The sequence below is a fragment of the Echinops telfairi genome, unplaced genomic scaffold, assembly GCF_000313985.2.
Source record: "Echinops telfairi isolate 266 unplaced genomic scaffold, ASM31398v2 ScPeMD7_7469;HRSCAF=8507_1, whole genome shotgun sequence".
Classification (NCBI taxonomy): Eukaryota; Metazoa; Chordata; class Mammalia; order Afrosoricida; family Tenrecidae; genus Echinops; species Echinops telfairi.
Window position 1 is genome coordinate 78,208,719 of NW_022111373.1, and position 15,666 is coordinate 78,224,384.

A 15,666-nucleotide genomic window follows, 5' to 3' on the forward strand; every position below is an offset into this window, starting at 1 on the left:
GGCCTTAAGGTTAGCTGCCCAACTAGCTTGGGATGCTAAATAACCAAGCCGTAAATAACCAAGACACATGGGTGGGGGTGAGGGGTGGGGGGTGTCCCACCCCCATGCAGCTTACTCCACAGGGGGGCAAAGAGACATTCCAAACATGTTTGTGTCTGTGATTAATTCAAATGATGATGTTTCCTGTGGATTCGGAACCTGGATTTGTATCAGCTTCCCCAGGGCTAACGACAAATTGGGTCAGGAAAGCCAAACTCAAACAGGAAAGGAGGTCATAAACCAGAACTCAAATTTGAAATGTGAAGTGAATAGTGATTTATGCCAGAAGACTCTAGCCGACGCCTCTCCCTCCATGTTTTCTTTCCAGTCGGAAAGCCTCAGCAGGGAACCAAAGTACGATCAGAGGTTTGCCTGTGGGTATATGGACACAATGTAACCAAACAGGTTAGCTCATCCCAATAAGGAGTGCTGCTGGCACAGTGGTTAAGCGCTCCCCTGCGCCAGAAAGGTTGGCAGTGTGAACTCATCGGCAACTTCCAGGGACAAAAAGAACCGACAATCTTCTCCCAGGACAATGCACTCGCAGCCAGGGAGCCGATGCTGACTCGCAGCAACCCTCTAGGACAGGGTAGAACTGCCCCTGTGGGTTTCCGAGATGGTTAACTCCGAATGGGAGTAGAAAGCCTCATCTTTCTCCCAAGGAGTGACTAGTGGTTGCAAACTGCTGATCTTGGGGATCCCAGTTCAACACATAACCAATACACCGCCAGGGCTCCTCCCTCCACATGGCGTATAGCCTAGGAAACCTGTGGGGCAGTTATGCTCTGTCACACGGAGTTGCAATTGACTCCACAGGACACAACAATGGCCCACTCACTGTCTTTGGATTGATTGATTTCAACTTTGGATTGGATTGATTTCAACTCATCAGAAGAGAATCAATCCACTGGGTTTCTGAGCCTGGAAATATTGAGGAAAGCAGACTGTCGCATCTTTCTCCTGAGGAGTGGCTAGTGGATTTGAACTGCTTACCTTCAGGCTCATATCCAAGCACTTAACACTGTGCCACCAGGGCCCCTTGAATCATGAGGCTGAGTTATGTCCAGAATGTGGGGGGGGAGTTCATGGTGAGTGAATTCCCAGCGCTAACCACAACTTTAATGGTTTGATCCCACTAGCTTCTCCGTGGGAAAGAGATGAGGCTGTCAACTGGTGTAAAAATGTAGTCTGGGAAAGCTACAGGGGCAGTTCTACTGTGAATTGGAGTGGACTCAGTGGCAGAGGGATTTGTTGGGGGTTTTGAATGGCTGCTTCCCTTTCCCCTTTGGACTTAGAGGGAAAACACCAGTCAGCTCTGGTTCACAGGGACCCAGTCCATCTGGGTGGGAGCAGCACTGCAGAGAGCCCTCAGGGGCTGTGTTTGGGGAAGGTGATTGCCAGACTTTTTTCCTAAGGCCTGGTGGATTTGAACCTCCAACCTTCTGTCTAGCAGCCATGCATGTTAACAGCGTCACCCCCCAGGAACACCATGGGGAAACTAAGACTTAGGAATCAGGCAACAGTAGGAGCCAGAGCCTGGGTTTAAACGGAGGCCTCTAACAGCAAGTCCAGGGTCCGGGGCCAGCAGTTCCGGGACAGGTGTCAGGCCGGCTACTGTGGAATCACCTAAGGAGAACCTTCGAACAGATTCCCAGGTCCCTGGCCAGCCTCGCTGAAGGACAGTCTCCAAAGTAGGGCAGCGGTACTGCTGTTGCAGGTGCCAGGAAACCGGGTGTATCCAACTGTAGCACACACCTCTGCACGTACTGGGCCGAGTCTCCCCTTCACAGCGCCCCACTGGCAAGTACACACTTTATACTGAAGGCCCCAATCCGGGGGAAAAAGTCTAGGTGCCTGCTTTTGCAGCCCTCCTAGATGGTTCCAGTGTCCCCCAAGGAGTGGCATCTCCCACTGTGCGGGACTGAGCTATAGCAACCATGGTTCTAGCAAAAAAAGCCCTCTCCTGGATTCTGGATTCCCATTAGCTTCCTAGTTATGGTCCTGCTAACACCACCACAAGGAAAAGGGGTCTCATTAGCGTTAAGGGGCCATTGCTTGTCAATTCCAGTCAATACATTCACTCACATCTTTTCACAGAGACTGAGTACAAAGCGAAAGAAAGAACAGGGTTAGTGACTTGTACCTCCCAAGACTGGGGTCTAAAGAGCCCATGAGATAGTGAACTTGACTGGGCTTTGTAAGCCAGGAAAGGTCATGAGTTAATCTGCAGGAATGTCCCAAAGAGAAGGAGTGTAACCTTCATCAAACCCCAATTTAAGGGGAGCAGGGGAGTAGAGTGAGAGGGGGCAGTAGAGTGAAGTGATATTTCTCCATATGGCTCTTCTATCCACAACTCTGTAACTCCCACCTAGTAATTGAATCAGAGTATGCAAATAGGGAGTAACACTGAGAGAAGGGAGTGGTCCATTTTCCTTGCCACTACCCTGGCCAAAAGGATGAGCTATCTCAGAAGCAGGGACCCTGGGAAACCCCAGAACCATCAGCGAAGGGCCACCAATGCAGCATGTTTGAGGTCTCTGTGGGAACCAGCAGAGGCAAAGACCAGAAGCAGCAGAGGCGTGGCACAGAGACGACGAGGCCAAGCAAAGGAGCCAGACTGAAACTAGAGCAGCGGTTCTCAACCTGTGGGTCGAGACCCCTTTGACGGTCGAACAACCCTTTAACAGGGGTCACTGATCCATAACAGTAGCAAAATTATAACAGTAGCAAAATTACAGTTATGCAGTAGCAATGAAAATACTGTTATGGTTGGGTGTTGGGAGCTGCTCTGAACACAGAGGTCTGTTTGTTCAAATGTGGACGTGCAGACACAGCTCTCTCACAGTCAGATTGTCTTTCTCACGGTCAGGTTAACTTTTGTGCTTTAATGTTTTTGAAAACATCAGGTGCTTAGCCTTGGGAAAAATATTTGCCTGACAAACAAGAACAAGGATGGGGGCGCTATTTTGAGCAATAGTACATTCCCGCTTAACAGTGTACTAAAGCTTGCTGGAAAATAAACTCGGGGCTGCAGTCTTGAATTGGTCCTCCTGACCCCAGCTTTTTTGTGTCTGTCTTTTCTCAGTCCTCACCCCCTCAATCGAGTCCCGTTGCTCTGTCGGTGGGCTCCGGCAGTTGGGGGTCACTACAACATGAGGACCTGCATTAAAGGGTCGTGGCATTAAGAAGGTTGAGACTGAGCTAGAGGCTGAAGCAGAGAGACCTTGAGCTCTCAGACTATGGGGCAGAGAGCAGCTGGCTGGCTTCCTGGCCCACAAGGGTGGAGGCCAGGGATCACATGGCCGACAGGCTGAGGGCGGGGGAGAGACTTGGCTGCGGGCTGAGGAGAGGTGCTGCTGTGTACTACTAACTGTACCCTTACTGTTCACTGATCCTAACTTGTGGTCACCTGGTAACGTCTCTGATAAACCCTCTTCATTGTGAGTATTGTCTGTGAGTTCTGTGTGGCCACTACATTATCGAATCCAGCAGAAAAGCAGAATGTCAAGGGAGAAACAGTTGATGTCCCAAGAGGGTCAAAGAAGGATGAAGGTTTGAGGCATGTCCAACTTCTGCTTCGTGGAGATCGGCCTTGGGCTGGCGAGGAGTGGGCTTCTCTTTCTCCCTGGTGGAAGAGGTCAGACATGACCCCCTTGGCATTTTCATAGGAAGTTTGGAAACCAATTTCTAGAGCAGGCAGACGGTGGCTACCTGTTTTGGTGAATAACATTTTATTGAAACACAGCTAATCTTGTTTGTTCATCTATTATCTACGACTGCTTTCAAGCCATAGAGGAAGAGCTGACTAGTTGCAAAAAAAGACACTATGGCCCACCAAGACTAAAATAACTCCTTTTTGGCTTTTAAAGACATAGGTTGCCTTTAAGCCTGAGCCAGATGATCAGATTCATCTGTGGTAAACAGAAAACTGCAGTCCTCAGCCTGTGAAGCAAAGACTGAAGTTCAAAACCATCAACTGCTCTGCAAGAGAACGCTGAGGGCTTTTACTCCCGTAAAGATTCAGAGCCTTGGAAACACACGGGGGTAGTTCTACTCTGTCCTATAGGGTCTCACCAACTTGATGGTCGTGAGTTCCTATCTTTGTAACTCCCACCAGAAGACTGCATGAGACCACACAAACAGTGTGAGTGAAGCACTAATAGAGGGGATTAGTCCATGTTGCCATCCTCCTAGGTATCAGAGTAAGCCCCCTCAGAAGCAAGAACAGGCAATCCTAGGATTATCAAGAAAGCAGAGCCACCAGGTGAGAGATCCCTGCCTGGAGCTGAAGAGGTAGCCGGGCCACAGCACCAAGACCTGGAGGCAGAGCACAGGAGCAGTGCCAGCAGCAAGGCCACGAGGCGGAGTGGCAGGTTTCCCAGCCCACAGGACCACACAGCTGAGAGGCCAAGGACCAGAAAGAGTCGTGCCTGCCAGCATGGCTGAGAAAAGGCTTTGTGTTCAGAAGACTTATATCTTCAACATTTTATAAGCTGTCAGCTTTCCCCAATAAACGTCCCAGTGGTGAGTGTTGTCTGTGCTTTCTGTGACACTGCAGTGAATCCTGGAACCCAGAGAGAAGTAGGGTCTTGGGAGGGATGGTTGGTGTCAGAAGACAGTGACAGGAAGATGAAGATGGAGGGAGAGGCATATCTGACCTCTCTCGTGGAAAGGACAATGCCTCCCCCTCTGGCTTTGGACCATGGCTTCAAGAGTCCCTGGGCCTGATGGCACACTCTATTGGTCAGGGAGGTTTGGTAGACCAAGAGCCACCAACCTCCCTTCTAAATCCAAAGCGTTAATCACTTCCAGATGAAGGCCATACTCTACCAGAGCGGTTAAACATGTGGCGCACAGACCATATGTGTGTGCGTGTGTTTGTATACATTTATGCATGTGTGTGTGCGTGCAGTTTTTCTTTTTACCTTCCCTTGCCCCCTCTCTCATATTTCAAGCTAAGGATGACCCCAAATCAGCCCCAACCTATGAGAATATTCACCCTGCACGGGCTCCCGCTTTGGCAGCTTGTCCAAACTAAATCAGAGACTGGGGAAGGATGGAGAGCCAGCCACATGGCTGTCTGGTCTGCCTCTCAATCTCCCCCACCTGCTACCTCGGCTCTCCTGCTGTGCACTGGGCCATAGGCAGCGGGGGATGGGGGTGGGAAGGTTGGGGGTTGGCAGGGGGAATGGCCCTGGCCCAGTTGGCTCACACTGTCTGTCCCCAGAGAAGGATGCAATCAGGAAGTTGGCAGTAAGCCGCCTGGGGCTCACCAGACTCAATGTGCAAATGGCCAGCTTCCCTTTCCTGATGCAAAACCTGCAGAAGGCCAGAGTCAATCCGTAGTCGGCAAGAAAGATGAAAACGAGGACTTTTGTGTCCAAGTTCTTTAGACTCTTGTCACGATGTCGATTACAGAGCACAAGCAATGGTTTGTTTCAAAATTAAAAAAAAAAAAAAATACCCAGAAGAAAGTGAAGGAGGTACGTGATGATTCTCATTTTTCACTTCTTTCAAACTTCCTAGATAAATCTGGATGATAATTTGATGCCATAATAAATGTTCTCAACTCTACAGCTGTGTTTTCATTTAAATGAAACCAGCTATCAATTGAATATGCTCTGCTCTGATTTCTACATGTTCACACAGGTTTGATATCAAATACCTGTATCTTTTACTACATAGATTTTCACCAAAATTTTACTGTGACAGAACTTCTTTAAATGTTTAATCCACGTCTGAAACCAAGTCTAAAACCGGTAGTGAGAGTTCAGTTCTGGTACATTTCAAAACAGAACTTAGGCTCTCCTGACCCCTAAAAATAAGGCAAGAAGAAAAATAAGTACTTTATCCTGAAGCACTTTCAAACACACCTTTGTCTCCAGTCGTTAATGGCAGCTTCAATTTTACAGGAGACAGCCTGCAAGCCTTTAGCAAAGCTTCTTTCCACAGAATACACCTGAGTAAGGTGCCTATTTCTGGATCACGGAATTTGTCAGACTCACTAAAACTCCCCTATCCTCTCTTCTTCAAAACTGTACCTCAATGTCAACGACAATGGCCCTTTTTATTCGAATTTTTTTCTATTTTCTTATGTCAAAAAAAATTGCATTGAAATTTTAAGATGTGTGTGTTACAACTCAATGTCAAGAAAACAAAAATCCTCACAACTGGACCAATAGGTCCCATCATGACGAATGGAGAAAGACTAACGCGGCACGGATGTCATTGTACTTGGATCCACAATCAGCATGCACGCAGGCAGCCATCGAAAGACCACACGACGCATTCCATCGGGCAAATGTGCTGCGCAAACCTCTTGAAATCACTGAAGGGCCAGGATGTCACTTGCAGGGAGGGCTAAGGTGCCCCTGAGCCATGCCAGGGTATTTTCCAATCACCTCACATGCATGTGAGAGCTGGACACTGAACAGGGATGACGGAAGAGAAACTGATGCATCTGAAAACTGGTGTCGGTGAAGGCTAATGAATGTATCCTGAACTGCTGGGGGAATCAATCTGTCACGGAAGCAGTACAGCCAGAAAGCGACTCAGAGGTGAGGAGGACGAGGCTGCTCTCTCTCACCGACTCTGGATCCTTCCCTGCAGGACATGGTGCTGGAAGAGGGTTGGAAGAGGAGACCTCAACAGGAGGGCCTGTCTCCGTGGGTGCAGCAGTGGGCTCCGACCTAACAGCGATCGTGAGGCTGGTGCAGGACGGGGTGGTGGTTTGCTCTGCTGCACGTGCGGTCACTAGAATCACAACAGACTTGTCAGCACCTAATAACTACATGTGTGTATCTGTATGTGTAAACACATAGATAGATACATGGACACCCACACACATATATATGCATAGCTCTATACATACAGATCATCAAAATGAAATATTCTGTTAATGCCATCTTTTGAACTGCAAAACGATGCTGATGGATACCAAAGTCCAGTGTGTTTTAAAGGGAGACACTTAATACATACAAGGAGATAAGTCCAAAAGTCATGCTACAAAATCACGGGCACCTTTATTAAACAAAACTCTCAACCTGGAAAGGGAGTTTCTCCCCAGATCCTCCCCCTCGGCCTATGCACTTCCGAAGATAGTGTTTCCATCTCTCTCTAACTGTCCTACCAAAGACTCTGGGTTTCGACACCACTTCTAAACCGCAGCTTTGCCATCCCCAAGGGACTCAAATGCTGTTCCTCTCCAAGGTTCATTGAGTTTTAGGGGCGATAGTCGGAATGGAGCAAGACTGGCATGCAGAGCAGATGGGGGAAGGCCTCTCAAGGACACCCTCTTGCTGCCCTCAAAGAAGGAGCGGGCGAATCGTCTCGATGGGGAAAGTTCTGCAGCACCACGTGGCTGGCCTTTTGCTCACTGGTGCAGCTTTTGCCTTTCTTAAAACTCATTGGTAATAAGCTACCATGATTGTCCTTGGTCCTTCAAGAAAACCTACCATTATTATTTCTTTGGATCTCCAAACATCACCACACCTTCTTTGCCTTGAATTTAACTGGCCCAATGAATCCCCTTGGAATCCACTGCTTTGACAGGATCCCTTTGGGAAGGCATGCCAATAAGACCAAGATGTGTAATCCTCAGAGAGCCTGTCTGGAGCCATGCTCCGAGATGTTTAGACACATTTTGTTTGGAATAAACCCAGGCATGAACTGGCATTCTGGTAGCAGTACTTTTTTAACTTACTCTCCTCTCTCTTACTCTCCTCTCTCTTACTCTCCTCTCTCTCTCTCTCTCTCTCTCTATATATATATATATATATACACACACACATATACATATATATGTATACACACACGTATATATAATTTACATGCTTATGCATATAATTTGACTTTAGGTCAATACATGATCTATGGTACTGAGTAATTTTTAAAAACATTTTATTGGGAGTTAATACAGATATAAAGAGAACTTTTATAGGTAGCCTGAAAATCCTGATATACAGATAAAAATAATGAGGGAGAACTAAGACCTCCGATGAATGTTCAGACTGTAACATATTTTCTCTGCTGCTGAGTGAAAAAGACAAACCAATGCAGTGATAAGTCTCTCAAGAACTCGGAAGCAACGGGAAGCCATCACTGTGGGACCAGTGGGACTACAGCAGTTTTCTTATTTGTTCTTTTTGTCATTAAGAACACGAGTATTTCATAGGACCAATGACAGAGCCACTAGGAGGCTGCAAAAAAACCCACAAAAACCTGGAAAAACAGAATAAAAAATTCACGGAATCCTCCGGTGAACTTTTTGAAGCCCGCCTCCTGTAATCGTACAGGCACATCTGTGTTAAAAAAAAAAAAAGCAGTTTTCTGTCATCTTGGCTGGTGTCCCACAGAGTATATAGATCAAGTTCTTCAACGGTGTGTCCACTGTAAATAAAGTCAAGTACCAATGTGCACTTAATGTGCCAACATCCAAAGATGTTCCTGATAAAACAAGGTGCAGATCTGCAGAGTAAATTTCATTCAAGTGCGACCTTAAGAAATGTCTACTGAGTGCACGGACGTCCTGGACGCAGAGAAACAAAGCAACCTGTAGAGGACGCATGCTGGGCTGGGCACGCGTGAAGCTAAAGCGGCCGGGGGATATCTGAAGATGTGTGGGGCAGCCATGCTGGAGCTGCACAAAGCAGGCTCACATGCTTCCTGATATTTCCGCCACGGTAATGGCAAAATGCGACAAACTCTCAGACAACTAAAAGCACTCACTCTTACATATGAAAATGCTGCTGAACTCACAAACCAACCCCACTGCTATTGAGTCAGTTCCAACTCAGCGGCCGTATCAAACAGGGCAGAACTGCTTCTTTGGGTTTATGATGTGGTCCCTCTTTGCTGGAGCACAAGAGCCTCGGTTCTCTCCCAAGGAGCCACTGGCGGGTTTGGATTGCTGACCTTGTGGTTAGTAGTCCAAAGCTTAATCTGCTCTACCACCAGGGATCCCTAAAAATGGTTAGGCACCACAAAAGGATGTCTACTCCATGCATGCCCCCTTCTCTGATAACATTGTGATGAAGAATGTAAGCTCCAGGCCCAGATTTCCCAGGTTAGAACCCTGCCACCTACTAGTTGTATGAGTTGAAGAAGTCACATACCCTCCTGTGCCTCAGCCCCCTGGTGGCGTGGCTGTTACACAATGGGCTGCTACCCACAAGGTCAGCAGTTTGAAACCTCTCAGGAGAAAGAGGAGGCTTTCTACTCCCGCAAAGAGTTACCATCTTGGGAGACCCCAAGAGCAGTTCTACCCTGCCTTATAGGATCGCGATGAACTGGAATAGATCCGATGGCAGTGAGTTTGGGTTTGAGGTTTGGTGGGAATTAAAGGAGTTAAAAGCTTAGGACAGTGTCGGCAAGTTGATCTTTGTTATAAAACCTGGGCTGCATCGAGATATTTTGGGATATTTTATTGAAATACATCTTTTCCCTTTCAGTCTTGTTAGGTGTTATGGAGTCCGATTTTGACTCAAAGCCCCTCCAGGTGACAGAGGAGACTTGTCCCCCACCACCACCTCACCACCACCACCAATAAGAATTTCCAGGCCACAATTTGTGCAGGCGCTGATCCCCAGGCCTCTCTCCAACTCGGAACCAGCAGTGGGTTCAAGCCCTACCTTTCATTTGGTAGATGAGTACTTAACCATTGAGTCAGGAGAGCTCTTTCTAACCACCTTAAACCACCACCACCTCCACCTCCACCACCACCACCACCAGAAAAGCTCACTGCCCTTGAGTCGGTTCCACCTGCTCCTGTCCATACAGGGCAGGTTACAATTGCCCCTGTGGTTTCCAAGACTTTCAATCTTGGCGGGAGCAGAAAGCTGCATCTTTGTCCTGCTGAGAAAGTGGTGGGTTCAAACCACTGCCCTTGTGGTTTGCAGTCCAGTGGGTAGTCCACTTCACCACTAGCTCTCCATTCTACTGTTATGGAAATGTGCCCGCCCACTGATTGGAACTGGTTACAGATGCAGACCAGAGCAGACAAGGAACAAATTCTTCTTGTAAGGTGTTGCCTGGAAACTACAAACGTTAGGGTCTTATGATGGAAGGCGGCAGCTAAATGGCCTGCAGTTAACAAAATGGCCTGCAGTTAACAAAATGGCCTGCAGTTAACAGCGAATTTTGCGAGTTTGTGGAATTCAGGCACCTTGGCAGTAGTCCCTGCTGACCACGTGCTCCACCGTTCAGTGGCACAATTCAAAGAGGGGAGGGGATGCCCTCACTCATCGTCTACCATTCCCGCACAGGGGTGCGCCTCCTCCTTACATCCCAGGATCCACTGGGGCCTGCTTCTTCCAGTCCAGCCTCCTCCCCTCACTACCACCCCAGGAGCCCACAGGGAGAAGCCCCGCAGAACTTGGCGAACCTGGGCTATTCTGAATGTTATCTGCACCTGCCCACCTGCTTTCAAGTATATGTCCAATTTTCCTCCCGTTTCCTATCACTTCCTAATCTCTCTCTCTCTCTCTCTCTCAGAAATCACTTTGCATGCTTCAGTAAACCAACATAAACAAACCGTTCTGGCTACTTGCAAAATCCCAGTGATTCAGAGTGGGCATCGCGTTTCTGATCCAAGGATGTTCCCAGGAGAGCTAGGCCAAGCTGATTTCTCTCTGTCCTGTCTAAGCCCTGCGTTCCGCCACCCACCGTGCACGCAGCATTTCGTAAGGAGAAGTACACTTCCGCAGCATTTCCCGTGGTGGTATCTCACGTGTGGATAGATTGGTTTTGTGCATGACTGCTGTTTACTGCCTTGGTGCGTTTTCTGTCTACTGGGTGCATGTGACCAAAAGGCTAAGCGCTCTCTTCCTTTGAAGCATGAGGACAATGGGAAAACATGGGAGATGCACAGGAGGAAGCGAGAAATGCGTCCTTGAAACAAAAGCTGAATGTGGTCTCCCTCTACCCAAGCCAGCAAGCACAGCCGCACAGACAAAACGCAGCAAGCCTGCAAGCGGCATGGGACACAAAGCCGCCTGTGCCTGATAAAGCACGCTGCCTTTTGGTGCCCCAGTACTGACCGAGAAGGAGGATCTATCTAGTCAAGTGATTCACATTTCCTAAAGGCTGCTGAGCCCGCCCGCCCTCCCTCCCTTCTTTTCTTTCCCAGGGGTGCACTCCTTGCATTTGCTTTTATCCATTTTATCTAAAGCACCTTTAAATGATAGTTTACAGAACGATTTCGTCCTTTCCGGGAGCAGAGTGGAAATAAGAATGGTATACTCCACTACTGTAGAGTTGATTTTGACTCATCACGACTCCCTAGGACAGTTTCCAAGGCTGTACATTTGCATGGGAGCAAGCAGCCTCAAATTTCTCTCATGAAGCGGCTGGTGGATTCAAACTGCTGGGCAGAATGACGCCTAGCCTGTCAATCACCAAGGGTCCTTAAGAATGTTATCACTCACTGCCACCTCGGCGATGTCAACTCAGCAGAGGGTAGAACTGTTCCCTGTGAATTTCTGAGACTGTAACTCTGCAGGGGGGTAAAAAGCCTCATCTTTCTCCTGCAGAGCTGCTGGTGGTTTTGACCTGCTGAACTTGAGATTAACCACCCAACATAAACTCACTACGCCACCAAGGGTCCTTAAAAATGTCACAGCAGTGACTACATGATGTAAAGGCTTAATGCACTGCTGAGAATCAACATTTTTCAAGTCCTTAATAGGTCAACATGCGGGCAGTGTCAGAAATCGGTGCAGGACGGGGCAGCATTTCATTCTGCCATACTTCGGGTCACAGTGAGTCGGAGCCAGCTCAAGGGCACCTAACAACAACGGCAGCAGTGGGAAAGCTGAGTGCTTTCAAAGATCTTAGTTGAAAACCTAGCCTCCCAACTGACAAATGAAGACATGTATTAAGCCTGGGACCAAGCTTGCGGCCAGTTCTGAAAATCCACACACAATCGCTTGTTTCATGTTTCTGAGCATTCTGCTGTTGCTGATTTATTCCTCTCCATGTGGCCGGTCATTTGTTTATTCGCTTGCACGCCATCTGTTTTGGAGTCGGGAGGTTTCAAGTTCTTCCCATTCCCTACCCCGAAGCACACAGAAAGCCATTTTTAATAGCCATGGGTTGGAATCATTGGGATTCGTAGGGTACCGGTAACCCAAGCTGCCCTTCATTTGTTTGGCAAACGTTACTGTGGGATTAGCAAATTGGACTATTACGAGGTACTTCTGGGGACAGAACACCGTCTTTTACAATGACAAATGACGCTAACAGTTTCATTGGGGGTGTTGAATGGCAATGCAGACGATTTCGCTAACTTTACAGGAAATTGCCCTGGTAGACAATAAAGCCTTCCCTCAAGCCCTCTCCATATATTTCCATTCTAAGAGTAGATGACTGTGTAACCCAGGTTGGGGGTGGGGATTTACAGTCAGGACTAACCACCATGTGGCCATACTTTTAAAAGCATATTCTCATTTAACCGTAGACCACAAAACCCTGCCTGGTGGCTCTCTCAAAGCCCTCCAACCATGGTCTAGCTTTTCTAGACACTTCCAAGTGAAGGCAGTCCCCAGATGTGCCCAAAGAAAAGGTCATGCCACAAACTCCAGCTCCACAGTACCACTTTATTCTCCTTCTACGGCTCACTTGGATTTGCTCTAAGGAAGACCCCACCATTCACAGAGACCATGTCTGCTTGAAACGCTACAGGTGATGCTGAAAGTATTCATTACCATTGTTACAAGAATCCTTGCTGCTTTTCTGGAGAGGAGGTGTCTGGTGGCAGGACCCAGGGGCTGACCACAGTTCGTGGGCGACATCCAAGGGCTGGGAAACGTCCATCTTGAGGTCTGCCTGGTTTCCACTAGTCCTTACCAAATCCGAGTTAGATGCGTGTTGGGGGTCAGTTGCATCCTGGCAGGTATCGGATGGAGTTGGTTGATTGGAAGTGTTGAGTGACATTCGGACAAAAGCTTCATTGACGAAGAATGAGTTTTCATGGCCTAAACTCTCAGAACGGCTTAGGTCCATGACCTGTGTAAGGAAACACAGAGAAGACACAGGGTTTCTCCAGTAACAGCCACAATTTTCATGAATTATTTATTCCTAAGAGATCTTAACAATCAAGAGTCCGGCACGAGTGAAGTCAAGAAGGATATTTCTCTTTCCAGAAAAGAGCAAGCTCCCCTTCCGATGATCTAGCTATCTTGCTGCTGTCACCGAGTAGATTCCGACTCAAGGTGGCCCTGCAGAACAAAACGGAACTGCTCCGAGGAGGTTCTGAGACTCGCCTTTTCAGGAGCGAGTACCAAAAGCTGGGCACTGCATGGGGAAGGCTGAAGAAAACGCTGATGCATTTGGATTCTAGTGTGGGCAAAGGATATTGAAAGTACCATGGCCTGCCAAAAGAACCAGCCCCTCTGTCTTGGAAGGAAGCTAGCCAGAATGCTCCTTCATCTCACCTACTTTGGACATGTCGTCAGGAGAGACCAGTCCCTGGAGAAGGACATCATGCTGGCCAAGTGGAGGGGCCGTGAAAAGGAGGAGGGCTAGAACTGTTCCCTGTGAATTTCTGAGACTGTAACTCTGCAGGAGCTGGACTGACACGGTGGCTGCAGCAATGGATTCACACAAAACAACAGCCGTGCGGATGGTCCAGGACCAGACTGTGCCCCATTCTGGTGTGTAGCGTGTGTCCCTATTCGTTGGAACCCCCTCGGTGGCACCAACAGCAACCAAATGGCAATGGGTTAAGCCCAACACAGCTTGAAAAGCAAACAAACGAACACAGCTGTGTCCTATGCCATTCAACCTCCCCCACGTTATTTTACAGGGAAGGCCGCGTTTTTATGTTCGCTGTGTAAGAAAGAGCAAACTCCTATCCACAGATCCACGAGGAATGTGCAGCAAACATAACTTAGCCAAAGAAGGATCCAAGGCAACCTTGAACTTCAAACCTTCCCAATGCTCACCACCTTGCACAGCATGGATGAAAAGGGCATGTGTGCCCATCGCATGAGAAAGCCAGCCCCTGGGAGAAGCATCATCAGTGAGCGTGATGAGAGAGGATGCGGCAGGAAAGCAGGAGCCCCCGAAGGAATGATCAGTTGGTATGACTTCTGCATACGACTATGAAGGAGATGGATCTTGAATGCCCTAAACCAAATTTGCCAAAAGACTCAGGTGGAGGGCAGGTGTTGTGAGAATGATGACGTCAACACATGTACTAATGTGCTGGACACAAATGATGTACGTATGGATTGTGATTTGAGTTGTGTGAGCCCCTAATAAAATAATTATTAACAAAATAAATAAATGAAAGATTAATTTGAACTAAAAAAATTTACCAAGAGAATGTGCTTGGGATAGCATGGTAATAGACCTGCTAAATTCGGTGCCTATTATTATATATATATAGATCATCAACAGATTGTTGAGCTACTAATCCTAACTCTTTCTATAAAGTGGACCCTTCAACTCGTAGGGAGCGTGTCTACAGGACAAACCCATCCTTGCCTCACTGAACCAATCTGATTCTACTTCTCCCCGAGGGGAGGGGACCATGGTCCGATGACAGGAGCGCAGTTTGTCAAATGCCCCTATTTTAACTCTAGACCCATGTACACTGTCTCCAAAAGTTCTCAGCTCAGCTTCCGTCGACAGATTGAGAGACTCCTACACAGTGAGCACAGTGGGGTCAAAGTCACAGAACCGACCACAGCCACACTTGGCATTGAGAAGGGGGCTTCCATACTCGCCCGTGCGCGCGCACATACCTCCGTGCCTCCTGGGGGAAACGCCGCCGGGAGGCTGCTCTGCCGGCTGTGCTTCCAGTGGCACAGCAGCCTGTGCTGGGTCCGCATCTGCTCCCGCTCCCGCGCCACCAGCCGCTGGCCCTCCCGCAGCCGCTCCAGGTTCTGCTGGTACTCCTGCAGCTGATGGGCCAGCTGCCCGCGGTCCCGCAGCAGCAGCTCCTCCTGAGACTGGCACTCCCGCTCCCGCTCCTGCAGCCAGCTCTCCTTGGCCCGCTGCTCGCGCAGCTGCTGGTCGCACGCGCGGTGCCAGCGCCGCTGCTCCTGCTGGAACTGCTGCTGGAGCCCGTGCACGTTGGCCAGCTCCTCGCGCTGCTTCTCCAGGTCCTGAAACAGGCCGCCTCGGAGCGGGTGGCCCAGAGCCAGTCTCTCCTGCTGCTGGAGGACCAGCCTGTGGATCTCGATGTGGCTATCCTGAATGGTCAGGGCGGCCTGTCAGAGTGGCAGAGAGGAGCAAGGTCAAGGCTGCCCTATTGTTTCAGCTTGGGACGGACCCACCTCTGAACACAAACCCCATGACCCAATTATCTTCTCTCCACATTCCTGCCCCTGTTCTAAGTTGTCTCCAAAGACAGGCGTTGGCAGGTTAAACCAGTTCACGCCTTCCCAACTCCTAACCAGTTAAACAATCCTGGGTTGTTTCCAACCCGTGGCAACCTCACGTGCGCATGACCCTGAACAACTGCGCTCCCGGGGTTTCAATGGCTGGTGTGTTTTTCCTCACATGTCGCTACCATGCTTTGCTTCTGAGACACCGTGGGTGGACTCCAGTCACCAGTCATGCTTAACTACAGACATTCCCACTGGAATTTTGATACAAAAGGGGAAAGCACAGAGGCAACACCCC

At 48.8% G+C, this 15,666-nt stretch overlaps 1 protein-coding gene across 1 annotated transcript in view; it reads right to left on the bottom strand.

The window, feature by feature from the left end:
* Nucleotides 1–15,666, bottom strand: part of ARHGEF28 (Rho guanine nucleotide exchange factor 28) — a 152,666-nt gene that overhangs the window by 35,287 nt on the left and 101,713 nt on the right. Inside the window, exons 21-22 of the mRNA XM_045285225.1 lie at nt 14,784–15,251; nt 12,741–13,041 (exon numbers count right to left, since the gene is read on the bottom strand). Coding sequence (XP_045141160.1) covers nt 12,741–13,041; nt 14,784–15,251 — 769 coding nt within the window. The remainder of the gene's footprint in view (nt 1–12,740; nt 13,042–14,783; nt 15,252–15,666) is intronic.